Genomic DNA, 14,040 nt, shown 5'->3' with positions numbered 1-14,040 from the left:
CAGCCACAGCACCCCAACACCACACACCCTCAGCCCACAGCACCCCAACACCACACACCAGCCCAGTGCACCCCAACACCACACACCAGCCCACAGTACCCCAACACCACACACCAGCCCACAGCACCCCCAACACCACACACCAGCCTACAGCAATTCCCAACACCACACACACACCAGCCCACAGCACCCCAACACCACACACCAGCCCACAGTACCCCAACACCACACACACCAGCCCACAGCACCCAACACCACACACCAGCCACAGCACCCAACACCACACACACCAGCCTGCACCCCAACACCACACACCAGCCCACAGTACCCCTGCACACCACACACACCAGCCTACAGGCACTCTGCACACCACACACCAGCCCACAGTGCACCCCAACACCACACACACCAGCCTACAGTACCCCCCCAACACCACACACCAGCCCACAGCACACCACACACCAGCCCACAGTACCCCCAACACCACACACCAGCCCACAGCCCCAACACCACACACCAGCCCACAGTACCCCCAACACCACACACCAGCCTATGCACCCCAACACCACACACCTGTTCCAGCAGCACCCCAACACCACACACCAGCCCACAGCACCCCAACACCACACACCAGCCCACAGCACCCTGCACCACACACCAGCCTCACAGTACCCCAACACCACACACCAGCCTACAGTACCTAACACCCACACACCAGCCTACAGTACCCCCAACACCACACACCATCCTACAGTACCCCAACAATCAATACCAGTTAAGTCTTGGTATAACAGGGAGCCAGTTTAACCAGGCAGTGCGTGACAGGTTACCCTTCACAGACAAATGGTAATTAATATCTATTTACTTCCACGAAATTAACTCGGAAAGGATGAGATGATTATCATAACATAAAAATAGCCTGGACACACACACACACACACACACACACACACACACACACACACACACACACACACACACACCTAAAATACGTGGGTGATCAGTACAACAAAGGTATATTAGGTGTTTTTATACTCGTAAAAATGCATAGGTACGGCTGCCATATTCAACAGTGTTTTATAATTATTTTTGTAAACTAAAGTGTAGAATCATTGATAATTAAATACACTAAGTAGCTTAATATTATCAATGACAAAACTATTCCGACCGTGTAGTGTTTCATCGATTAATTATATAGTGTATCATTTATTTCCAAGTCAGTTTCTATTTAATAAGTCATTTTCCTCCCACTATTAAGAAATCATAATCCTGGACCTATAGACTAAGGATATTTTAGGATTTAATTTTACACACACAAACGGTAGCACTACTAGTTCAAACGCTATCCTTCCCTCCTGCGATATTATACTAACCAAATAAATTTTCAAGTTAAGAAAATATCCTCCTCTTATCCTGAAAGTAATTGGTATAAGCTATCCTCGTATCTGATAACCCAGCCATGAACCTGCCCTCACATTATCATCCTTGTCGACTATTATCTGGCTAGTGGTGGACACAAGCTGGCGCCACTGCTCGGCTCTCTGTCTGACTAACTCGCAAAATTACGTTCTCAGAATGTATGTGTTCCTCCGCCTTCCTGCCTTCGTGACCTTTCAGCTGTTGACTCATGCAAAACTATGAAAGGATGACGTTACCATATCCAAACATTAACGAATTAAAGTAAAAAAAAACCCTTGTTATTTAATTTCTTCCTTCTTGCCATAACCTTCCAGAGGGAGTAACGTTAACCTCTTTAACCTAATAACACTATGATCGGGCCATTTAGGTGGATACCTAACCTTAACTATCAATGCGATAACATTCCGACAGGACAACGTGAACCAAATGAAAATTTTCCGTAAACTTCCTGACCTCTCGTATGTCTATGGGAAAGGGTCGCGGAAAGGGGACGTGATTGCTGCCCGTATCATCATTGGGTATGACTTTGCTTGGGAGATTGGTATCCCGGCATCCCCTGAGCAACGCTCTTGTGCATTATGCAGAAGACCCGACAGCAGCACCCTTTAACCACTCACCCCTAAGTCCTACCACACAACGCTTCCGTGACGCCCACTGACCACCACCCTCGACCCCCTGACGGAGACACGATGATCTCCCCATACTGGCCAGATATAATGTAAATAACATTGATTATGTGTTAAAGGAATATCCTTCCTTCCTTAGGGCTTTAGTAAGCCCCTTTATGATATTTATACTGTATATATTCAGGACACTTGCCAGATGCTTCTGGTGTCATTGTATAGGGAACTTAGTGACAGCACTAGAATAAACAATTGAAATTAATGAATGAAAAATTCCTTTTAACCTTTCACGTATATAAACTCCTGACACTAACCAGCATTTTAAAACAATAAATGAGGATAAAGTTTATATAGTGTATCTTGTGTTGCCATCAAGGTTCACGCGTATTCTAGAAATTACGGTCTACTGCAGCGACTACCGTAGTATTGGCCAGGTCCTCCTGAAAGACGAAAACCAACTAAACTAACACGAGCACCTCAATTAACCAATATTTATATCTGTAGTGTTTTAAAAGGAAGGTTAAATGAGGTTTTTCCTGGAAGTTTAATTGTTTTTGCATTTCAGAAGTACTAGCATGGCTTCATAACACACATTAGTCTCTCTGCCTTCAACTATCATCACACCACCTGCTACCACCATCACACCCCTGCTACCCCACCACATCACACACCCCTGCTACCACCATCACACCCCCTCACCCTGCTACCATCACACACCACCTGCTACCACCATAACACACCCCTGCTACCACCATCACACACCCCCTGCTACCACCATCACACACCCCCTGCTACCACCACACACACCCCTGCTACCACCATCACACACCTGCCTCACCATCACACACCACCTGCCCACCATAACACACCCCCTGCACCACCATCACACACCACCTGCTACCACCTCACACCCCTGCACCATCACACACCCCCCTGCTACCACCATCACACACACCCCCTGCTACTCCATCACACCCCTGCTACCACCATCACACCCCTGCTACCACCACACACCCCTCTACACCATACACACCCCTGCTACCATCACACACCCTGCTACCACCATCACACACCCCCGCCACCATCACACACACCCCCACACACCATCACACACCCCTGCTACCACCATCACACACCCTGCTACCACCATCACACACCCCTGCCACCATCACACACCCCTGCTACCACCATCACACACCCCTGCTACCACCATCACACACCCCCTGCTACCATCACACACCCCTACCATCACACACCCCTGCTACCACCATCACACACCCCCTGCTACCACCATCACACACCCCTCCATCACACACCACCTGCTACCACCATAACACACCCCTGCTACCATTACACCCCCACCATCACACACACCCTCCACCATAACATCACCTACCCCCTGCTACCACCATCACACCACCTGCTACCACCACCACACACCCACCCACCACACCACCTGCTACCATCACACCCTGCTACCACCATCACACCCCCCTGCTACCACCATCACACACCACCTGCTACCACCACCATCACACCACCCGCTACCATCATCACATACATAATAATGACCAAGCAAACGTGACTTAAATTTTCATCTTCAGGAGTCCAGAAACAGCGATTACATGACACCTAAACACACACACACACACACACGTCTCGCCACCTTATATCGCTATGCATGGTGTTTACAAAGTCCACTGATGTTAGGTGAGGTAGTTATTATGTACACTGAGCTACACCTGCAGACAACACGATTGAAAAATAACTCAAAAATAAATACAACCTACCTGGTAGTACTGTAGTGGTGTGTCCTGTTTCTTGTGGTAACCTTTTCAACTTAGTGACTCAGGCTGTGCTTAGTGCCAGTGTACCCAGTCTCCGTGATGAGGGATATTCTAAAACTGTTCTTCTGGTATAGTATAATAAGGCTTTCAGGATGGTGAATGTTCAATGCTATAAGGCACTACCCGTGTGTTGGCGCAGAATAAGGTGATGGTATTAGTCCCGTCGTTAAAACCAGATAGAATAGTTCAGTCTGTATTATTTATCCATTAGTCTATGTTTGTCAGGTCTAAGTAAACTGATAGGTGTTGATATTTGACGTTTGGTACAGTATAGTATTCCGAATTTAGGTAAAACACAGGACGGTACAGGGATCAGTTCCTATGGTACCTTATACAGTACCAATACCCAATGTCACTGGTGCACTTAACCTGCGACTTAATAATGTATTAGATCATTATCCTCCTCGTATACCTTATGTTAAACTTATTCAATATTCCATCTAATATACTGTTTGTTATAAAGTTAAACAAACAGAAATGTTAATATTGATAACATAACAAAACAACTTTTATTCTAACAAAGTCACAGGTGTCGTAGTTCAGGGCTCAAGGAAGTTAGTTACAGCATTACCATGGATGAGTCATTGTCGCAGTGAAGGCAGTACAGTAATACTAATGACCACACTGTTGGCTGAAGAACACCACTCCACTCTAAATGTTCTTGAAGTTCATGTTGTAGTTTTCTGGTGACTGTTGGAACTACTTGGGTTTACGGTCACTTATGTTTGAATACGTAAGTGGGTGATTGTCCGGCCAAGATGATTTTTGGTAATTATTTCTAAACGAGATTTTCCAATAAGTTATAAAGTTTAACAAGTGATAGCACCAGGAACAGGTTAGTGTGTGAGTTAAGGACACTCAGTTATGATCACAACAACCATTAACTTTCTCGAGCACGTATAGCGTCTGCTGTACACTGTACTGCGTGTACTGTACTTCACGATGACTATGTCCCTGAAGCTATTTGGTGGTTGTTATTATAGCTACCATGTATACTCATTAGCCAGGCTTACCACAATTGTTGTAACACACACCAGCAAAACTACCTGTGCACAGTGTCCTGAGCACAGTTGACGCCACACAACAACAATGTTTGGGTCTCTTATTTACCAAACTGGCAGGTGATACATCACTGATTTACATTACATTATTTTCTTCAGTGTTAGTCACAAGTATTATAAGAACAGTAAGTGATCACATGGTTCAAATGTCAGCTTGTGAGTGTTGGGAGGTTAATGTAGCCACAGTGTAAGGGGTGTTCACTACACCGTAACGTGTGTCACCACACGAAGGCCACACAACAGGGTGCAGTGGAGTGTGAGGAGGAGACACACAGGAGAGGTAGACGCAGGAGAGAGCTGCCACAGTCTTGATCACTACCACACCGACACACCCACACACACTGCCAAGTGCCAAAGTGCCTCAACCCGGCGTCTGGCAACATCGACCCACAATACCGGAAAACTCTTGTACAGTAGTTGTAGTTTTTCATCACAGTTTCCGGTGTGATAACATTGATCATTAGTTCAAGCCCCAAAGTTTTTAGTTTTCTTTAGTATTATAATTACATGAATAACGATTTAAATTCTTCGCTGTGTGGGTGATTCAGAATCAGCTACCAGGGAGATTAGGCACCGTTCATTCGGTCTTTTAGTTTTAGGTGCTTCAACATATTACGGGGATATAAGACTATTAGTTAAGAGATATATAAAATAATATTGAATTTGTCTATCATCTATAGGGGTACTTGTCTGTGACGGTACTCGTGCACTGGGGTAACTATCATTAATAACTATATCTGCTGTACCCTGCTCGTTATTTTGGCCAGCTTTGCAAATTCATTCGGGTATATTTTAATATGTAATAAAAATTTTAAAAGGTTTTTGTGTAATATAGCGTAATAATTAAGTCACATTGTTTCTCCAAATTATAAAAAAAATAGTGAATCCGCAGGTGTATTGACGAACGACGATATGTAAACAATCTCTCGTGTTTACAAGAGAGATGATTAATGTTGAAAATATAACCACAACTAATGTTCTAAAACTCTATACATTAATTTTTCATCACGCACGTACCAAATATATGATAAATAAGCCTAATATAATACATTTAGTGTAATTTATATTATCTTGGTATATGTTTGGGTAGTTCTTGTAGCTTGAAAATAGAAAATATCCGTCGTTCCTGTTCGTGGTATGTCTGTAACATCAAATTCTACTGTTTCATACTTCTACGTGCCTCAGAAACATGAACATGTCAAAAACTTATTTGGGGAAGATATTTCGGCGAACAGAAATTCCGACGCCACGAACGTTACTTCTAACTGGTAAGAAACCTTCCCATGTGTCTGAATATTAGTGTACAATTATGATTATCCTTGAACTGAAGACTGGTGGCAGTGTGTGTGGGTGGACCAACCGCAGCAGTAATACTGTAGTAAACAACTCGGGTAAAGGACCAAATGTAGGTTAAAACGGTAATGTATGAGGAACCACCACCACCAGAAGAAGTTATTCGATGTTTCATGTTTTTCACAGATCAGTAAAATTATGTTATTTTGGTATATTATTATTCTCATTACCATTTCTTTACGTTACCTTCATTTTTTCTGATTTCAGATTCAGCTAAAGTTTGTGGCAGAGGATTATTGTATGCACTCGTCAACTCCCATCTGGGCTCCTCCACTGACGTCCTCTACCTCACCACCTGTCTCTCACCACAAGAAATAAGACGCTTTGTCAAGGAAGGTGAGTTTCATGTGTGGACAACCTGTCAAAGGACGCTCTGCTAGACGGTTTACTGGGTAAGAGACGTTTATATGTTTAGGATTCAATATTTGTCCTTTCCATTCTCATGGTTTTTTTTATATTTTCATGATACAAATTTCTGTTTCTTGCATAATCAAGGAAGGCTTCTGTTTCTACCTCAATATTTCCCAGGCATCTCTTCTCATTGTGTCCCTCTTTCCTTCCCTCATGCTCTTCTGCTGCTACTAATGTAAGGATTCTCTCTAAGCTTCTTTTTACCTTAACATTACTTCTTTTGTTTGTGTTCCACCTTATATATCATCTTTTATGCTCTAGGTTTATTTTCATATACCCTTTTACTTCTCAATACAGCGTAAGTCAGTGTTGTTGTTGTTTCCAGAGGCGTCGGGTAAACTAGAGTTCTACAATGGTGCCAAAGATCCATGTGGGTGGGACAGTGATGCTCCAGAGGTGTCACTTCAGCTACCACTACAGGAGATCCTCAGACACAAGACTACCGCCGCTGGAGGAGGAAAAGTAGCCATAGTTGTTGACAGACTCGAGGACGTCAACTATCACCAAGAGTCTTCACAGTTGGTTAGGAGTCTTCATATGCTGTCAGCAGGTGAGTCAGTTGTTTGGTATAATGTAGTCGTTTACAAGTGTCATTTTCCATTTCTTAGTGTTTGTGTGACTCGTATCATTGCTTTTGAGATAATAATTCAAATCTCAGACATGCAAGTTGTACCAATATTTATGACTCCAGGCTGTAGGATAATCATATAGAGGTGTACAGCTGATGCAACAATTCATCTCTCGTCAGTATTTCATCATTGTCACTCATCCTCCAAGATCATCAGTTCATTTTTATCCCTTGGGTATGGGATCCTCTGTGTTGAATAAAATCATCAGACATAGGCAAATAAATTATTAAAAGACCCCACAGTGGATGAGTTAGACAAAAAAGTAAATACAGAAAGTTTTAAGATGTAGAAGAGGGAGAGGAGGAGTGTTTTAAAGGGTGTTGTACTGATCAATGTTCTCATGTTATTGTGAATTATGAACAAGATGTTTGGATGGTTAGTTCATTAGTTTACCTTTATTACAGGTGATAATGTGGAACAAGTCATTGTATACTGTGGCCGGGATGTTGTTCCTGAGAGCATGTTGGCTGCTCTCTGCCATATTGCTGCTGCCACCGTCCACTTGCTGCCAACAAGTCCGTGTAGCTGTCGGTTGGTACTGAGGAAGCCTTCTGGCAAAGTGATAAAAGCTGTGAGTATATTGTTAGATATTTGCAAGGGTTACATGCTGATTAAGGATCTGTTGTCTGCAATTTGATTTGTATAATTACTTGGCTGAGAAATATTATTTAAAATATTTCAGCACGAAGAGTTTACACTCACACCAGACTTACAAGTGCAAGACGTACAACCTGCAAAATCTATCAGGACCCAACATGTAAGTGAAAGCTCAGAAACAGACGTGATCTTAGCTGCACAGACAACCTTTAGTCTCGCTCTCACCGAGGATCAACGGATAGCGAAGAACAGTCTGCTGCTTCCACACACAAGGTGAGATTGTTTTAGTTTTTATCACTTGTGCAAACTGTGACCCAGCAGAATGACCTAACTTGAGAGCAACACTGGTCACTACTATCAGTCCTCCCAGAATTGGTATCTTGGGTGATTGCAGCCTTTTATTTCAGCTTTTACCCCTGACCCTCCTGCCTTTACTTTTAGCAAACTAACAAAATCCCTACCATCATTCCTTATAATATGTTTATATATCTTACTTTTCTTATTGTATTTATTTACCCAATTTCAGTATTTTAATTTGTTTTTCTGTCAGTATAACTTATGTCTATTATTCTCCTGTAACACCACTGATGACAGGCCTCCTACTGGTGTCTGCTGAAGGTGTCCACATATCAGACCCACACAGAGAAGGTGTCCATTCAATCAAAGATACTGTAACAGACTAGATGAATGAGGACCTGTCACTGTGTATGTCTGTCCACCACTACTCTCCCCGCACACAAGTTAGAAACAATTCCAGATAACATTAATGACACTGTTTCTTACCATTTAGTGTTTCAGAAGAATAAATCATGTTTGTGTTGATACAATGAGTGATCCATGAGTTAAGGGAATCATACAACACAGCCCTCATCACTCCTAACAATAAGTATGTCAGTAAATAGGATCTGCAAGTCTTATTACACTACTGTATGTACATTAATAACACTCTCTTATTTTTCAGGGTTCAGACACAAGGAGGACATATCCACTATACACCAGATGATGTGGATGACTGGGATGATGACGACCCTGATGATGACCTCGACATATAGCTTTGCCTTTAACCACTACAGGATGGATGCCAATTTTAATTAGATGATTTTTACTTAGCCCAGAGAGAGAGAGAGAGACCCCATTTATAAAGAGTTAAAGGTTAAAGACAGTAGTTTCCTACACTTAACCTACTCATAAACAAGAATATCCATTTATACTGTACTAGATGGAGAACTCAGCCACATGTACAGAGATGCAGAGCAAATATGGTGTTTATAAACCCTTAAGATATATAACAAATATGGTACTATAGGTCAGGTAAAAATAGAAGATGGATGTTCTTTGATGACCTACAAAAGGAAGACGAAAGATGTGGTAGTTTTTTTATATATTAAGATGAATGTGACTACGGATGATTAATATTATCAGTAAATATAATACAAAGACATACACCAAGTGGTATTTAATCCTTACTATTAGGAAATATGTGTGTGTATATTTACTGATGTTTGGGTGTAAATATAGGTACTGTATTGGATCTACAGTATGTTCTTGAAGTGACCGTGAAACTCAACAATCTGTGAGTACCACCATAATAAATACAATATACCAATATGTGCTATATATTTACACTATAATTAAAAAGTAACTTCTACACTCAAGTCCCTTTAAATATCATACATCTGTGTGTTAATGTAGTAAATGAAAAGTGAAAAATACAGAGGTAATGTAGAATTATGAAGAAGAAAACATCGTTTGATAGAAAAACATTTGCAAAAACTTATACTGTACACAATTTATGATTAATAGTGTAAATATAATAGAAATAGGAAGTTAAAATGAATAATTACCCCAAGAAAATTACCCGCCTGTGGATAATTACCTATAGATTGAGAACCACTGATCTAAGCGAATATGAATTACACATCCACTCCCCAATATGTGAAGCATTAAATGACCTTGTTTCCCTTCTCTAGCAACACTAAATAATCCCAGCAGGAAACATTATGAGGAATTAGCCCAAGATAAACTGTAAATCCTTCACAAAACTATGTCCATTGTTGAGGGATTAGCCCAAAATAAGTTGTAAATCCCTCGTGTAACAACATCTACTGAACTAGGTTTCATTAGGCAGTCAGAATTAGCTAAGGTATTCCAGCAACACATAATTCAACTGAGGTATAATCTGTGGTCCATGGGAAAGTGTCCACCATGTCTCTCATTCATGATAAGATATGGAATAAAACCATCAGGTTATTCTTAGCTAAACATATCAGTGAGGAGAACTGACAAGTGGCAAAGGTGAAGAATTTGTTGAGCTGAGAATTTTTACAGTGTATGTGTACCCCAAAATTTTTTTAGTAAATCATAATGTTACTGTAAATTGGTCATCATATAAATCATAATACAGTACTAAAGGTTATTACAGTGACATGGAAGGAGGGGGGGGGGGCATTATTGTTCCTGCTGCTGCAATGTTTACTTAGAAAATATTCCATAATCCTTCAATAATGTCTTATTTTTTGGATACTATTTATTTATATTTCATCTTACCTTGTAATGAAGGTCGTCACCCACTGCCATCATCAAGGACAGGTACTGTATAACCCAAGTGGCAGCAACACTGTAGGTAAGAGTTTACACCAATCTTCCAGGTGGGTCAATACTGTGTCCTCCAGCTAAATTTTACCTGAAGTTACGAGACACAAACTCAGCTGTCATGACCGGCCAGGTGAGGGCGGTGCTGGTGACAGTATCTAGCGCTCTCCTGGTGTGGGTCATTATAGCCCAGGTCAGAGCTCACCCTCCTGGACATGATGCTGGGATACTGACAACACCAGCCAACACACAACCTGTAGAGAATGAAACCCTCAATGTGGTATCAGAAAGCTGAGAAAACCTGCAGATGAAGGCAGAGTGGCGGACAACGGATGCATACGACGAATATTGCCCACCCAAGGATGTCATCTGGCCGTGTGAGTGCTAAGGAGACACAACCTACGTCACGTTCACCTGCTATGGCATTGTCAACTACGAACTTCTTGACAAGGTTAGTCAGTCCTGTTGATATATGTGTGTGTGTGTGTGTGTGAGTGATCCTGGGCACTACAGCAAGTTATAAACACACATCTCTCAGCAACGTAACCCACCAACACACACTAAAGTATTCATAAATATAACAAAGATGATTTTGATTACATCCTTTAATGCCTTTTCTTTATATTATATGGTTTAAATACTGTAATTATGTACTGTACTGTACCATTACAGTACTAATACTATAAGTACAGTTACAGACAGCATTAATCAACATAACCGATATATATATTTAAAGAGACTGATAGATAGATTAAGCAAAGAGTAATAAGAGTCCTGTACTGTTTCAGATCCTGGCAGCAGACGTCTACCCCATCAACGACATGAACACTTTATATATCATGTACGGCGAACTGGGGAACATCAAAGCTGGTTTGTTGCGTGAGTACTACTGGTGTAGGAGTGAGAGTTCTGTCACACAGCTTAGTCTCTAGGTTCTGATGTTCAAAAGATTGTACATTAAATATTCCCCATTGACAGCATCTGGGGCCGGGTACCTTCTCGTTCAACATCCCCATCCTCCGAGTCATCAACCTCCGGGGAAATAGTCTAAAAGATGTAGACAAGGACGCTTTCTCAGGTAAATAAACAAACACACAACGTCTCTATTACCTGACTATCATTCTGGGAGTCTAATTTATTCACCTAATTTCCCTATTAACCTCGTTTTTTGGTGTCAATTATAAATCACATTGGATTACTTGATGATTAGACACTGCAGCTTATTACACTTGATGATTAGACACCACAGATTATTTCACTTGATGATTAGACACAACAGCTTATTACACTTGATGATTAGACACCACAGCTTATTACACTTGATGAGCAGACACCACAGCTTATTACACTTGATGATTAGACACCGCAGCTTATTTCACTTGATGATTAGACACCACAGCTTATTTCAACTAAGTATGATGATCCATAATTTGTATAGGATTGATAATGTATTCAAGAGGTTAATAATCCCAGGTGTTACTTTACAGGTGTTGTGTCAAGCCCGCAGGTAACCCTTGAATTCAGCTCCCTAGACCACTTCACCTACGACATGTTCGGTCCGTTACTCTACAACATTTCTCTCTACTTTGGCTACATTGATTTTTGGTGTAAGCGGATCCAATAATAATCTTAATCTCTTGTAGTTATAAAGAGTCTTGGTCTAGTTACTTGTATTGTACCTGTACCTGACCCTCTACCTTGTATTGTACCCATACCTCTACCTGTATTTGTTATTATTAACACTAAACAGCCAGTACAGTAGTATACAATATTTTTTTTTCACTGTTGATATAAATTTCAAACCAATTTAATCACCTCACAACTACAATTAATTAAATACATTCAGAATATCTCAAAACTAAGTAAAAATACAATAAAAATTCATCATCCCTTTAAAAATATATATTCTCATATGATTTATTTTGATGGTGACAGTCAACAGGATCGCGTGTGACTGCGACATACTGTGGTTCCTGAGTGAGCCCAGCCTTGACGATCACCTCATCTACGGCAGGTGCAAGAATGGTACCTTTATCTCTAACATCGACGTGGACGAACTAGAGGCAGAGTGTCAGGTGGATCACCAGGATTATCCGGACGAGTTTTATCCCTCACTTGGCTAATGACAACGCTTCTACATTAACCATTAACCACCTTCTGAATTTATAACCCCAAAAAATCATAAACTAACTACAGACAAGATAAATAAACAACAGCTCAGACAAGATAGACAACAGTTATTGCAAATATATTGAAGTCTACAGTCAATAAATTGTCTCATTTGTAAAGGTTTCAGTCTTCATCAACATCAGTGGTGACCTTCAGGACTCGGAAGATGGTATTGAATGCTTATCTTGCTTAAAATACTCCTAAACAAACCAATAGGTGGAATATTACATTTATCCTCTTCACCAAATGATCGGCTCGTTAGCCGCTTGGGCGATCGGTCACGTCTCTGTTACGCATTGTTGGCAAAAACTGGGAATGCACCGGCTCCTGAATGTACCTGAACCCGTTCCAGTGTTGGTCAAGTCTGGTCTTGAAAGAGCTCACACTCGGTGCCATCACAACACTCTCTGGCAGATTGTTCCAAGAGTTGACAACTCTCACTCCGAAAAAGTTTGCCCTCACAATTTTTTGGACCTGCAGCTTCTTCTTCTTGAGCTGTGACCCCTTGTGGGGCGAGCGTCTGCCAGCTCCAAGTAAGGACACTCAACTGAGTAGTGCCCCTTGAGATGTTTATGTACCTTAATTAGGTCTCCCCTTGCCCGTCTGTAGTATAAGCTAGGCAAGTTCAGGCACTCCAATCTCTCAGGGTAGCTGAGGTGCCGCAGTGAAGGCACCAGTCTGGTGGCCCTCCTTTGAACATTTTCAACCAATTGACAGTCCCTAGTATATCTCGGGGACCAGAGGGGGTGACAGTACTCCAGATGGGGAAGCACTTCACTCTTGAAGAGTCTTTATATACTAAATAAATTACGGAAGGAATAAAAGAGTTTAATATCTTTATTGTCTCTTTTTACCCTCACACACACACACACATTAAACTTTTCCTGTAAATCTTTTATCAATCTCATATATTTCCATAACCTAAGATTAATGTTAGGTAAGGTCATAGTCGTTTAGATAAGAAATTAAGATATTTTTGCTGGTGTGACAAAACAGATGTAAACATTCTAATTCTAAATGTACATAACTGTTTATAAATGCGAATATTACCTGGTATTGGCCGGTGTTAAAGACCATATTAAAGCACTTTAATAGTAGGCCTATTGGGAGCCATTACTATACTACAAATCATCCGAAATATCACCGTACAAGTAAGTTAAGTATGTGAAGTAAATAAACAAAAAATCATCAATCAATCATTAAATTAAAAAGTAAGAAAATAAGTTTGAATGTAATTAAGTGATTTTATTCTTACCCGAGTCCCCTATAGTGATGATATACGGAGACAACATTAAATATTCTCTCTTTTATATGTAATTATCGTCCATTCGTTTGTTCT

At 41.1% G+C, this 14,040-nt stretch overlaps 1 protein-coding gene across 1 annotated transcript; it reads left to right on the top strand.

Annotated features, from left to right (window-relative positions):
• The first annotated feature begins 6,080 nt into the window (after nt 1-6,080).
• LOC121869607 (elongator complex protein 5-like) lies at nt 6,081-9,588 on the top strand. Its single transcript, XM_042371071.1, has 6 exons — nt 6,081-6,218; nt 6,511-6,639; nt 7,040-7,264; nt 7,748-7,914; nt 8,026-8,213; nt 8,902-9,588. The coding sequence occupies exons 1-6, from the start codon at nt 6,140-6,142 to the stop codon at nt 8,990-8,992; spliced, it is 879 nt and encodes a 292-aa protein (XP_042227005.1). The 5' UTR covers nt 6,081-6,139; the 3' UTR covers nt 8,993-9,588.
• The last annotated feature ends 4,452 nt before the right edge of the window (nt 9,589-14,040 follow it).

This window comes from Homarus americanus, unplaced genomic scaffold (assembly GCF_018991925.1).
Source record: "Homarus americanus isolate GMGI-L3 unplaced genomic scaffold, GMGI_Hamer_2.0 scaffold23578, whole genome shotgun sequence".
Lineage (NCBI taxonomy): Eukaryota > Metazoa > Arthropoda > Malacostraca > Decapoda > Nephropidae > Homarus > Homarus americanus.
Note: the sequence above shows the minus strand (reverse complement) of the source record. Positions and strands in the feature narration are given on the sequence as shown.